The sequence below is a fragment of the Setaria italica genome, chromosome III (genome assembly GCF_000263155.2).
Source record: "Setaria italica strain Yugu1 chromosome III, Setaria_italica_v2.0, whole genome shotgun sequence".
NCBI classification, from domain to species: Eukaryota; Viridiplantae; Streptophyta; class Magnoliopsida; order Poales; family Poaceae; genus Setaria; species Setaria italica.
In genome coordinates, this window is record NC_028452.1 from 37,326,106 (window position 1) to 37,340,884 (window position 14,779).

A 14,779-nucleotide genomic window follows, 5' to 3' on the forward strand; every position below is an offset into this window, starting at 1 on the left:
CTAGCATCGTGGTAGCATCACCAGGGAACTCCTTGGAGCGATCGTTGCATATTACTCTGATTTAAGGTTTTCTTTTGCATGTGCATAGGTGTTCTTATGTAAGCACCATCAACCCCATGTTTTCTAATTTTCTTACAAAAGGACCTCTAGCCTAGTGGTTAGAGCACCTGAATAGCATCCAATAGGCTTGGGTTCGACTTCCTATGGGAGGGAATTAAACGGTTTGGAATAAAAAAATTATAAAAAATAGGTAGGGGCTTCCCCTGCTGACTCTGGTAAAAAATCCTATGTTTTCTTAATGTTATTCTAGTGGGAAATTTTGGTAAATAGCATATCTTCTTTTGATTGTAAGGTCAATGGCCTATTTTCTTTTGGATGCAAGATCAATCCCTTATTTCCCTGCTCAAAAATCCCATTTTTGGGGTGTAAGAACTATCTAACCTCAATAAAGATTGATGGGACATTAGCACAAATTTCTTCATGTGCATTGGTTCTTTGGTTTCCTCGGGCCATAATGCTACATCATAGCCTACCATACCATGTCTTGTCATGTTATTTTTTAGTTTTATCCCACCACACACCATTGAGGCAAAATAGTCAATGCTTTGTGAATGTTCATGAACGGAATCTCTTGTACCGTGTATTTAGCAACAATAGATTATCCTGATATATCAATAATAGACGATTGTGATTTGTGAAATGGATGTACTCCTATGTAGTTTCCATAGTTTCCATCATGTAGTTTCTTTAGATTTTATGTCATTTGGAAGCTAAAGTCCAAATGGGTGTCTTCTTCACTTCTTTGGGAACAAAGCATAAGTACACCAAATAAATCTTATATAAACAGACTATCCTACATAAACACTTTCTCTCTTTGGTTTTTGTGTCTAACCTTTCATCTCCCTTATCCTTTCTCTCTTCCTCGGTTCCTGTGTAGACATGGTTACTTGCACTAAAAACAAATTCGTCCTCTTTTCTCATTTAATTACCAATGGGTGGTTCTCCTACTCACATGCTCTCAAATTTTTTTGTTTTATTTAACATGGTTCTATTTGGAACAAAGCATAAAGAGAACCAATAAATCTTGTATAAATGGATTATCATGCATAAACTCTTTCCCACTTTGGTTCTCTTGTCTCTCCATTCCTCTTCCTCACCCCTTTATCTCTTCCTCAGTTCTCGTGAAAATATGGTTACTTGCACTAGAAACCAATCCCTGCTCTTCCCTCAATTAATTCCTAATGGGTGGATCTCCTACTCACATACCCTCAATTAATTATACTATAAATAACGTGATTCTATTTGCAACAAAGCATAAGCAGAACCAATAAATCTTGTAGAAACTGACTATCCTGCATACACCATCAAGTACTTTCTATACTTTTCATGTCATATGGAAGCTTGTTTACACCAACTTTTTGCCAGAGTCAACCACTGTGGATAAGGTTCTGATAGCCGATCAAGGAGAGAGAGAAAAGGATCATTGGATAAGTAGTTTTTAGAAATAGCTGTAATAGTTCATATCATACCGAACTCAGATTTTAGCTTGCTCCAGGGTATAAATATAAACTCTTAAGCCTTGTAATAAGAATCAATCAATCAATCAATACAAGCTTTCGGTGCCACGCCGCCAACCCCTTAGGAGTAGGAGTAGAGTAGATTTGACGAGTTCCTTCTAATGCGTAGGGCTGCATCGGCTTTGATCTCAGGTGAGCTTGTAAGTACCGTCACCCGATCATTATGATCCCTATTAGAACTTTCTAAGTTAAATCTTATATTCTGATATTCGGTCGTGTGTCTAGTTATTGAGTTAACTTAGATTACAAGTAGAACTTTCTAGGCTTTATCCAATATTTTGCTTGTCCAACGTTGCTCAAGTTATCGAATGGATTAGATCTGGTTAGGCTATCTTCATCGGCTTTCTTGCCTTGTTTAAGCATTCAAAGTTATCAGATCATATTGGTTGGTAGACTCTGCATGCTTTTACTGCTTTATATATGCTAGGTCGATAGATCTTTACCCTTGCCCCTCGTATTGCTAGTTGTCAGGCCTCTGACGTCAGTGTGCTACTATTGAGAGCTAATGCTTCGGCTGGGTCTTATCTGTATCTCATAGAAGTATGATGATGTCATTAAGTCAATACGGGTGCGTATGGGGCCTTGCTGCCGTGAGCCTGTCTGTTAAGATTAATGGGTTGAAGTTAATGTCCTCTCACCGTGTTACCTTGTCTAAGTTCAATACATGGTCATGACATTGATTAGATTTTTTTACCTTAATCGGCTTGTAAGCGGTAGGCAAGAGGCCTTTGGTGATTGTGCTCTAGTCTTTTATGTTGACAGATTGAGGTTAATGCCTTCTTATTCGTGTTGCTTTGTCTAAATTCAATACACTTATCAAGACAATAATTAAGATTTGTTAATGTAGCTGGCTTGCGTACAGTCAACATCAGCTGATCCTTGTTGCTATGTTCTAATCTTTTTTTAAGTTAGTAGATTGATGCCAATGCTCTCTCATTCATGTTACCTTGTATGAGTTCAATACACTTATCAAGACATTGGCTAGATCTGCTAGCTTATCTGATAAGTGCATGGTTAACAAGGGCTACATTCATGGCTATTGTGTTACAATACTTTATCTTAGTCTGTCAGCTGACATAGCCAATGGCACATGCCATTAATGTTTTATTTATTTACATCGCATACTTACATTAAATATTCATCCGTCATGGTGTTTATTCAAATAATGCCTACCCATGAGTTCAAAAGACTTCACCTCCGATCGGCTGAGGAATTTAATGTTTACCTTGTCAATTTTGTTGGAGGTATGCCCTAGAGGCAATCATAGAGATGATGATATTCCATTTGTATCCATGATTTATATTGTGTTCCTTGAATATCCATTAAAGGGTCTAATTTTGTTGGAGGCCATGTCTATACGTATCCGAACCCATAGGGTCACACACATAAGGGGCTGGAAGCCCAATTCGGATGTGATCCGAGTTGGATTAGGTTTAGAAGTACTAATGGGCCTCGGACCCAGAGGCCCGTTAGGAACCTCTATAAATAGAGGGGTGGGGGCGCCCTAGGGTTCACACATTTTGGGCGAAACAGATCTGCCGTGCCTCCCATGCCCTCGCCTGTTGCAAGTCACGGATCTAGCAGTCTGGCTTGCGATGCTTCCTCCCTGCACGTGTGGATACCTTGGAGGTGTTGCGCCTGCAGCACTTGGACGAGCCGCCGACGAGCCACGACGAGCCGACAACGAGCCGCGGCACGAGGGCGATCTTGCTGCACGTGGACGAGCTGCTGGACGTCGACGTGATCGACTACGTACGACTACGCTGATCGACTTCGCTGCATCGATGCAAATCTACATCTTCCGCACCAGTGCGTCGAGTGGTAATCCCGTGATCCTTATACGGCAGTTTTTCTTGTTTACGCGGTAGAAATTTTACGCTGATCGACTTCGCTGCATCGATGCGAATCTACATCTTCCGCACCAGTGCGTCGAGTGGTAATCCCGTGATCCTTATACGACAGTTTTTCTTGTTTACGCGGTAGAAATTTTTGATTTGCGCTAGTGTAGCCTACCTCGTATCCCTACAAATTTTTAGGTTAAATTGACTGGCAGGCCTTGCATCACTCGTGAACCGATTTGGAGCCTGCACTGGAGTTAAGCAGATCTCCCGGGTCCTCCGTGTTGTTCAACGTAGAAGTCTGAGGTCCAGATTTCGCGTCAACAAAACTAAAGTCCCAACGGGTGATATCTTTGGTTCCCTTGTCTCTCAATACAATACTCTCTCACCCAGTCTCTCTTCCTTGGTTCTCATGTAGACATGGTTACTTTACTTGCACTAGGAACTACTTCTTGCTCTTCCCTCATTTAATTCCCAATGGGTGCTTCCTCTACTCACATGCCCCAAGAGGCCAAGATGGATCAAATTTTTTGTTTCATTTAATGTGATTCTAGTTGGAACAGTGCAATGATTTTTGGAGAAGTAGAAAATCAATATGGGAGAAATATTAACAAATATTTGTGTCTTATTTAACGTGATTCTATTTGCAACAATGCATCATAAGAAGAACCAACAAATCTAGTACAAACAGACTATCCATTTCGAGGAGATTGAACGAATGCAGACTATCCTCTCACATGAGATTGATGGTGATATAATGCATAAGTAGAGCAAACAAATCTTGCATGCATGGATTAGAAGAGGATTAAGGTAACAGAAAAGTTCACATAATAGCTTCATGATTAATATAGCATTGAAAGCACTAACATCATAGTTTTAATGCTGCATTTTCTCTTTCTGGTATGATTCCATTGCATCAAGGCGACGTTGGTCCTAAGCGCCTCCAATGCCCTCACGAACATTGGCAGATCATGCGCCCTGAGAGCTTCCCCTGCCACCAATGCCGTTTCCCTCGTTCGTTTGAGCCTCCAAGATCTTAAACCATGCGGAAGCTTAATGCACCATTTCCTCCTCGGCCAAGGAGGTGTTCTCCTCCGCCTCCCGTTTCATTCCATGAACCTAGGTAGTGGCCTCCAATGCTGTTTCAGAACAAGCGGGAGATGGAGAGCTATTGCCCTCGGGAAGGTAGGTGTGGAGGATGGAGTCGGCGGTGGGCATGCTATTTCTTAAGTATACATACATGATGCATCATTGTTGTGTAGGTCCACACTCCTACAGTGGCATAGGCATGCACCCAAACGACAATGGAACCATACATTGTTTTTAAATACTAAATTGGTGCATTATCACGAGGCACCGACACACTGAAACCACTGACGTGTAGATGCAATGCAACGAACATGGACACGGCAATGTAGAGAGAACAGACATGATCCTAGAGATGGATATGGCATAAGCTTATTGTGGTATACCTACGACAGCATAGAGTGTAGCAAAACGCTCATCACAACGACAACAACACCTGAGCGACCTTGAGTCCCCGGTAACAGCAACCGAGCGACCAATGCAGACGCATGCCACAAGATGTCATGAATACCCCACCTCTAGTAAGCAAGGTGGCAGAAAGGGCATACAGAATGACCATGGTGATGCACACGAGTGTGACCGTGGTCCTATAGCCAAGCGAATACAGATTTCTTCAGCTCCTCCATTTCATCCTCATCTGCTTGCTCCATTTTGTATTGATCTTACAATCAACGAAGAATGGCTGCTATGGAGGTGGCAGAGCATCCAAGTTGCCTGCTCCCTTCACATGCCCAGCCATCTTCCTACACTTACCAATAGAACTGTACAAATGACAAGAAATGACCACAAACAATGATCAAACATGCAAATAGTATGCTGAAGCTATGAGCTCACCTCTCATAGGAAGTGGAACCGAGGCCCAACCGGTCACAATGTGAAAGATGAAGAGATGAGTAAAAGTCTTATGTGGCCACTCCTATACATTGAAGCACCATGTGTGATCAACAACACGGTGCACCTTCTCGTAGTCACAGGATTACAGTATCCGTGAAAATACGTGGGATGCTCGGAATATATAGGCTTACATTGATCAGCAATCCCGCCATAAGTATAGGGCAGAATATGCAGTCTTTCGTTCACACACCTCTCACGAGTAGGCATGCAAATTATTCAGCGTGGTTAGGATAAAAAGCAAGAATATCCTTACATGCGCATGAGTTAAAAAAATAGACGTTGAGCCAAAGAACTGGACGATAAGACAAGTCCATGTCCAATGATTCTTAATATATACATACTAAAATGAGTTGTGTATAATCTATCAGAATCGCATAGATTTTAATTGTATAGCAATATTTTTTTCCTCCAGCTATCAAATTTTGAAAAAGTTCATTTATTATAGTTGGAGAAAGCAGCAGTTCCCCTTTGATCTTAGCGACATGAAATGCATCTAGGTTCACTGATACGTGGGCTCGTCTCCCATCTTTGTTGTATGCAAGATGAAACACACCAAGCTTCGTCGATAAATGGACACGATAAGAGCCTATAATCCTATCAGTAACCCCAAAGCAAGTGTTGATTAAAAAATTTTCATTCCACGCCAAGGAACTTGAAAGTGGGATGTTAAATTTTGTATTCCCTCCCCTCCACCCAAATCATAAAACATGACTACTGTAGTGCTGCTCCAAACTTCCGTCTTGTATTTCCAAAATCAGCGCTCTCCTCTAGCTGGCTATAAAGTCCAACTAGATCCGAGGCGTACCTCAGTGGCCGCGGCAAGTGCCACGGGCGGTGGGCATCTAGGTGCGAGATGATCCGCGACATTCCTGGAGAAATCTCAGCTGCCTTGTGGCGGTTGTGGCCATGTTGGCGCAGCTGAGAAGTTGAACGATGATGCCGTGCAAGCACTGGTTGCATCGCTCGACCTTGCCGCACTGCATCTTATTCGAGTTCGACCAGTGAGAATCTTATTTCTTTTCTCTATAGTCCCCCTCCAATTTTCTAAACCTTGTTTTGATCATCGAAGAACACTTTTCTCAAGTTTATTTCTGTCTAGAGCGGAGCCTAGTTATGGCTAAAGGCGGCCACAGTACCAATGCCACTGGAATATTTCTCTAGTGAACAATAAATTTCAAGGTGTATTTAGTTAGATTTGAGATATTTCTCTTAGCTTGGCCACTCTAGATCTCTCTGCAAGGCCGACATATGCATTTATGTGGTCATGGTACATTTTTGTTTATATCTAAGACAATTGTAGCAACTTGAATATTGACCAAATACTTTTTATGTAGAGCCTAGTTTCAGGTTCCCATATTGTTGAAATTGAATCACATGTTGTGGTATGTAACTAACCAAGTCATTACCCAGTCCTAGATTGTTTACTTTATTTCAATCTTTGTTCAAGTTTGAAGTTTTACTTTTGCTGGTTCCATTTGTAGGCTGAAATAATGAAAATAATCCTTAGGTTGCAGTACCAAATTCTAGTCCTCAAGGTTTGGAGTCAAAACCATTTCTTGATTATGTGGTCATGCAGTCAGCCTCAGCGACAAGCTCAAGCTGTGAAGTTTCTTTTGGAGAAAATGCAGTATGAGGAGATTGAGAGTTTGAAGAAAGCAGTAAGAGAAAGTGAATACTTCCTTCGTCAACTGCTAAACTTTATAGGGTGAGCTCAATGTATTTCCTTTGAAGGCATTTGCTCATGTCCTCCCAGCGGCTTAGGCCAACTTTTTTTTGGTGAGAGAGATATCACGTGTAGTGGTTTGTGATATGTCATGGATAATATGCTTGTGCTTGTCCTTTGGACAAGAATAATAATGTGTGAAGTGTGATAAGAAATATTAATTTGTATGTTTGGTATGTACCAATTATTTGAGCAATTGATTGATACGTAATATTAAGTTAGATTATATTTTAATTAAGCACTACCTAGGCTTTACCCAAAAATAACTAGGACCAAAATGGGTTCCGCTAAACCTAAATCCATTTTTTGAAAAAAAAATAAACCTAAATCCTACCTGATTAGGACAAAAAATATTAGCATACATTGGCTCCGCTCAATAATTATTGGACCTAACAAAGTTATGATGAAAGCAAATATTCGGCCTAAATCAAGTTATGGCACATCATATATTGGGCATGATACAACAAGAATTGTGCATAAACTAAATTATGACCATAGTAAATATTGGGCTTGGTACAATAAGAACTGGGTTTATATCAAGTTATGATGAAACAGTTCATGACAATTGTCACGCTACATCGTGCTGTGGTCCAACGTGGCTTGCATCGTAGGAGTCAGTTTATGACATTTCCAATAACGTTCTGTAATGGTCATTATCTTAGTGACACACGGAAATAAGGAGCGTCACAAATCACGGTTTATGACGCTCGATTAGTGAAGGACGGTGTTTGTCACACGAGCGTTATAAATCATAACGCAAAAAATGTGTTTATGATACATTTTGATTCGTCACTAATCAGTAAATCCTTGTAGTGGTTCACATGATTATTACAATCCTGGTGGAGACACGCCATAAAAGTTACTTACACACGAGGAACGTTTGGGTGTTTGACATGCCTTAGCGTTTGGGAGTTAATATAAGACACATAATTTATACTGGTTCAGGGCTGTTAGGCAAGTTTAGGAATTTCTAAATCAGATGGATCAAATCAGATTTCTACACTTTAACCTCCATAAGGTTAGTTTCATTACAATACATTCAAAAGGGGAAATGTAAAAAGCTAATTGAATTTTGAGTTGTAGTAAAACTAGGCTTTTCAGCTTCCGGTGTAAGAATTAGATTAGATTTGGAACTTTTCAAAGTTTAGATATATATTTAGAAAAACCACATAGCGTAACAGATTCATACTGCTATGATTTTGAAATTTAGAGCCATCTGATACGTTGTTTCCATAAGCACTTGTGCAAAAAAAAAATCATCCTAGTACGATGCATCCTGCATATTGATAAACTTGCCACTTGTACACTTGTTTCACCCTAGCTAGTTGACGTGTCTAATCCCTTTACAACAACACATTGCCTTCCTATAGTACGTCACAGTCGAATGAAGATGTTTAAATATTGAGTTGACCGTGTAATTAATTGGAAGTTGCATTGTGGGGACTCAGACACAATGGTCACCAGACAGCCACCAGACTTCGAGAAAGGTTGACGGGAGGTTCCGAGCGGTGGAGGATCACCTTATGTGCTGATTCGAATAGAAATTGGATCGTTGCAAGTGTGCGACCGATGCGCCTGCAGCATCTCAGCTAGTCAACGAACCTATAGCGCGACACCTTCGGGTTTGTCCACGACACGGCAACATGGCTGCGCGCGCGAAAGAGAACTTTCTGTGCCAGGCTGACAGAGATGAGGCATCATCATTCACAGCAGGGTTGCGTCTAGCTTGGTGAAGAGACCGTATAAAAATGCTATCTCCACGCGAGGTTCGGCCGCCTGATCCCACGTTCTGCGTTGCACACATGTTCGGAGAGCTCCATCGTGGCAGCCGCATGGACGCCGAGGCCGGCAATCCGGCGACGCCGCCGTCTGGGTCCGACAGCGGCAGCGGCCGTGGACACTCGTGGGAGTACAGCCTCCGCAAGTACCTCCTGCTGCTGGCCACGCTGGTGGCCACGGTGACCTACACCGCCGGGTTCAACCCTCCAGGCGGCGTCTGGCAGGACGCCGACCCGACCAGCGGCCGCATCGCCGGGGACCCCATCATCCGGGACACCATGCGCGCACGCTACCTGGTCTTCTTCTACAGCAACGCCACCGCCTTTGCCTCATCGCTGGTGGTGATCGTCCTCATCCTCATCCTTTCCGTCCTGCACGACAAGCGGAGGATCCGCCTGCCACCACTGCTCGCCGTCCTCCGGTTCTTCATGGTGCTAGACCTGCTCAGCCTCATGGCCGCCTACGCCGCGGGCACGTTCCGAGACGTGCTCACGGCCGTCTACTCCTTGCTCCTGCTGACCGGCGTCGTCGTCTACCTTGTGGTCCACTTGGTGCTCGCCTGGCGGCTTACGAGGAAGGACGGCGTCGCAACCGTCGCAACCGCGCCGGAAGACAGCGCGCTTCTGAGGCTTCGCAAGGTGCTGATGCTGCTGGCCACGTTCGCGGTGAGCGTCACATACGTGGCCGGGCTCAGCGCGCCGGGCGACTTCTGGGACAACGAAGAGAATGGCCATAAGCCTGGCGACGCGATTCTCAAGGGAGGACCCCACGACGCGCGCCTCAAAGCCTTCTTCGTATGCAACACCACGGCGTTCGTCGCGTCCCTGCTCATCCTCATCATGCTACTGCAGAAGAAGCTATGCTTCAGCAAGAAGGTGCGGTCCTACGAGCTCTACGGCTTCATCGCCATCACGCTCCTTGGTCTCGTGGCAGCATACTCCGCCGGCAGCTGCCGGGAGATTGACACTACGGTCTATGTCAACGCCCTTATCGGTGCTGTTGTTTTGTGCATTATTGTTCAAGTGATTATTGTGAAATATGTCAGCGAGACCTGCTGGTGGGGGCAGTTAAAGGACATCTATAGAAGAATGTCAACATGGCTGCGAGAAATAAGAGCATCTGGTGGTTTGGAGGAACAAACTCAAGGTCCACAACCTAGCCGTGCAAGCGCCAGGTACAGAGCACAGACCAATCCTAGCTCGTCTTCTTCTGCAAACATGGCAACACCATAATGCAATTCAATTCGTTTCAAAATCTTAATTTTTTTAAAAAAATACAAAGCGATTCAACTGGATCTGTGTTCACTGTAATATGATAGTGATCAGCAAGGGAACCTACAAAGTCGTACGCTGGAGAAGGCTCGCTCTCTGGTCCTGTTGCTCGCCACTCTTGCAGCAGCCATCACCTACCAAGCAGGGCTGGACCCGTCTGGTGGCCTGTGGCAGGACGACGACTCTGAGGCCGGGCACATAGCCGGTGACCCGATTCTCTTAACCGCAAATCCCAGGCGGTACAAAACGTTCTTCTACTGCAACTCAGTCGCCTTCGTGGCCTCCCTGGTGGCCATCGTCCTCGTCCGGATGAAGACCCTGCACCATCACAACGCGCTGGAGGCCGCCATGGTACTGGACCTGTTTGGCCTCATCGGAGCGTATGCCGCTGGAAGCTGCCGGGATGTGGGCACTTCCATCTACGCCATAGCCCTGGCAGGCGTAGTCCTGGTCTACGTGGTGATCCATGTCGTCTTCTTAACGTTGGACCACAGTAATCGTCGGATTGGGGACGATGAGGTTGTGGAGAAGAGGCGCAAGCGACTGCTCCTCTTCGCCATCTTGGCAGCCACTATCACCTACCAAGCCGGGCTGACTCCACCAAGTGGCTTCCTGCAGAAGGACTACGAGTCTGGGCACCACGCAGGCGACCCAGTCCTGCTCTACAACGACCCACGCCGTTACAAGGCCTTCTTCTACTGCAACTCGGTGAGCTTCATGCTGTCCATCGCCCTTATCATCCTCCTGGTGAACCCAAACCTGTACAGACCAGCGATCGGAAGCAATGCGCTGTCTGTCTGCACGGCGGCAGGCATGTTTGGTCTCATAGGTCCCTACGCTGCTGGCAGCACACAGCATCTGAAGACATCGATCTATATCTTCGCATTGGCGCCTTTGGTTCTCTCCTTTGTGATTGTGCTGGTTGCAGTGTTTGCGATGATCTATAGAAAACAGGAGGACGAAGCTAACAACTGGAACAACGTCATTACCAACAACATAGCTGATGAGTCACCCCAGGATGGCGTTGCTCACTTCCAAGTTACTGCAGCACAGACCCCTGAGACAATAGATGAAGAAAAATTGTTACACGCCAAGCGCAAGTATCTGATGCTCCTAGGGATCCTGGTGGCGAGCGTCACCTACCAGGCTGGCCTGGAACCACCGGGAGCAGTTTGGCAGGGCGGGCCTGACGCGGGCGACCCAGTGATGCACGACAACCAGAGGCCCCGGTACCTGGCCTTCTTCTACTGCAACTCCACCTCCTTCGTGGCGTCCATCGTGGTCATCATCCTTCTCCTGCCTGAGTGGCTGCACAAGGAGAAGTGGTGGCTCCGAGTAATGAACACGACGATCGTGTTGGACCTGCTCGGCCTCCTGATCGCCTATGCTGCCGGCTCCAGCAGGTCGTGGAAGACCACCGGGTATGTTTCCGCGCTCGTCATCGCCGTGCTGGCCTATTCTGCAGTCCATGTGTTGCTGTCTTGCTTGAGCAGGAGACGTGCATTTCCAGCAGCCGTCTCTGCATCTCACTGTAATGAAGAAGGAAACGGTGCAAGCTGAACCGTTTCCTCCCAAAAAAAAGAAGAAAAAAGTTGCTATAGTCAACAGTTCCGCGTACGTCCGTTCTTCTAGTTTCTTTCTGTCACACTTTCATATTTGCACTGCAATCGTTTGTGATGAGTACTGCAAAACTGACAAATATAATGTATGTTTAAGATTTGTATTGCAAATAGTTTGTGTATTATCTATGAGATTGGAAGGGCATCACATATTTACAAGGATTTTTCTGTGGTTTGATGTTAAAAAATTAGGCCATTGCAATATTAAATTCTGAGTTAAATAAATCTTGACAATAGCAAATCCTACCGTGTAATTCTTTAACATATTAGGCAATGGAAAAGTCAACCATGATTAAAGATCGGATCAGATGGCGCATGTACCGAGCACTTGCAAACCAGAAAGCCGTGGCTAGTGCAGATGCTTTTTTCTAACAGGTCGTAGAAGACGACAATGAAGACGGTGGTACTTCACGATGGTCGACATAACGGGAAAACGAGCTAGGGTGAAACGCTTCCAAAAATCTTATTTGTCCTTTCCTGGTGCTCAAAGGTGAATAATTCTGAAGACATGCTCTCTTATTTACTTGTCATACCGGCGCTTGGTATTTAAGTACACTATGGTGGTGAAAAGATAGAACCCTAACTTGAATATATGTATTTCTAGCCAACAAATTGTATATATATAGGGAATTCATACGGTCTCATGTCACAATCTAAACCAATTAGATTTCCAAATCTCGTTGACATGTAGGCTAGATCTCAAAAAGTAAAGTTGCAAAAGAAAAATCGTGCCACGCAAGGCGAGGGGTTGAATTCCTGTGGACCATTCATGTAGGACCGTGAGGGGTTGAATTCCGGTGGACCATTCATGTAGGACGTGTGCCTGCACCCTTCCCCACCTTGATCCGGTGAGCGTGTGTAAGATCCAGCTAACGTACGGCTGTCCGTAATTTAGACTGGCCGCACGGCAGCTCCTTTTACGGCAACTAGAATCGTAAGCTTTTTGTCCGCTTCCTAGTTTTGGAAGAGAAACTATCACTGCAGCCAGGGGCGGATCTAGGGCCCAGGCTGCCCGGGCTGCTGCCCGGGGCGAGCCCATGTAGTCCTTTAACATATGTGGTATTTAGCCTAACAAAAGGAGGTTTATGAGGCAAGATTAGACTATTTTGGCTGTGATTAGCAACTTAGCCCGGGGTGCAGCCATGTTTTGGATCCGCCCCTGACTGCAGCCATTTCTGCGCAGTGCGCACCCAAAAGATCATATTGCTGCACAGGCGGTGCCCAGCGGACCAACACGAGTTTTATCGCCAGGCCTCTGTTCAGAAACAATAAAAGCTCATGCAATTTTCTACATAATGTACATATGATTCAAAACTATAAGCAATTTGATTTATAATAGGCTATTTACATAAATGGATTTGCCTCCCCCTCCCCTAAATCTAATAGTACAACATCACAGGTTCCTTTTATAACTCCTCAGTTCCTTTCATGACCTGCCATACAATGAGAAAAAAGAGAATTAAATCAGCTAGCAAGTAGCACATAATAAAAATGCAAAACAATAAAAAATTAATTGGATGAGGTGAAGATCTTGTGTATCCTAATAATCAAAGGATCCACTCCAAAAATAAAAAAGTAATAGAAATTGCCTAGGCAAATGCATTATTTTCTTGTTCATAGCAAAAAACTTCCTAACAAAAAATATTGATTTGCCTAACTAATAACAGTGATTTGACTAAGAATAATACTTTGACTAATTGAGAAGAGTAATTTGCCTAACCAAAAATAGCACTGTTAACTGAGAACAAACGCATGAGAAAGCTACTTTCAATAGTCTGATAACATTTTGATAATCCAGTGGTTATGATAATAAATCCAGTGAGTACAGACTTCCCCCTTCTAGTATTGTATGGATGCAATATTCATAATGTTTCCTTTTGCTATTCATAAGGCATGTTTCTAGACATTATTGTAGCAGAGAACTCATGTACAATCAACATTTCTAGAATTATAATCCAAGCTCATTTTTAGCTACTTGGTCATCTACAATATGAACCTATGCACTGCTGAAGAAATAGAGTCACCGACCTTTTTGTGGTACTTGAACACAGTGCAATGCTGCAATCATTTTTGGGAATGCCTGGTAACAGCAATAGGAGAAAAAGGTGAAATGGATCAGAAAAATATATTTGATAGGATCATAAAAACACATAAGAGAGAAAGGGGGGGGGGGGGGTGTGAGAGAGACGAAACTATTGGATGCAATAAGGTCTCTGGAGTTAAGAAGCAGTAAGAAATGAGCAGGGAAAACACAGCAACAGCAAAAAGGAAATGAAGAAAGATGATTAGATTTATAGTGCAGCTCTAATAATAGAAGAAAAAGGAAGAAATCCAAACATCATTGACATGAACAAATCCCATGCCATTGCTATAGATCCACCTGAATTTTAAAATAAAATGCTTGATCATGTACATAAGAATTTTTATTGCCTTATGAAGTATACTATTCTGCCTATTTCAGAGCCATATAATTGCCTAATCATAACCATATTATTGCCTTATCAGTAATACTAGTGCAAAGTACAGTCAATGTGTTTCAGAACCATGTTATTGCCTACCTAAGAACCATATATTGCTTAATTTCTGCCCATATAATTGCCTAATGGAGTTGGAATATGTACTCCTAGGTTGACTGCACATCGCATTAACTTCACTACAGGAAACAGAACCTTTGCCGAGTGCCCGGGGCACTCGGCAAAGGCCTTAAAACACTCGGCAAAGGCTTTGCCGAGTGTAACACTCGGCAAAGCGCACACGGCAAACTTTGTGTCGGCAAAGACTAGTTTGCCGAGTGTCAAAACTCGAGCACTCGGCAAACATTTTGCCGACGGCCTTTTTACACTCGGCGAAAAGATGTACTCGGCGAAATGCGGGATGACGGCGTCGGGGTAACGGCGGGTTTGCCGAGTGCCAGACGGGAGGCACTCGGCAAACACCGGGTCTTTGCCTAGTGGCAACACTCGGCAAAGCCGGACCTTTGCCGAGTGTCATC

General features: G+C 44.1%; 1 protein-coding gene across 1 annotated transcript; it reads left to right on the forward strand.

Annotated features, from left to right (window-relative positions):
* The first annotated feature begins 8,950 nt into the window (after positions 1-8,950).
* Positions 8,951-11,728, forward strand: LOC101771209. The gene is made up of 2 exons (XM_022825283.1): positions 8,951-10,071; positions 10,216-11,728. The coding sequence occupies exons 1-2, from the start codon at positions 8,951-8,953 to the stop codon at positions 11,726-11,728; spliced, it is 2,634 nt and encodes an 877-aa protein (XP_022681018.1).
* Positions 11,729-14,779: the final 3,051 nt, after the last annotated feature.

Bases quoted from the DNA above. Each gene is read 5' to 3' on its own strand.
- LOC101771209 (XM_022825283.1), top strand. From the start codon at position 8,951: ATGGACGCCGAGGCCGGCAATCCGGCGACGCCGCCGTCTGGGTCCGAC. The intron at 10,072-10,215 runs GTACAGAGCACA...GTAATATGATAG, and splicing joins CCTAGCCGTGCAAGCGCCAG to TGATCAGCAAGGGAACCTAC.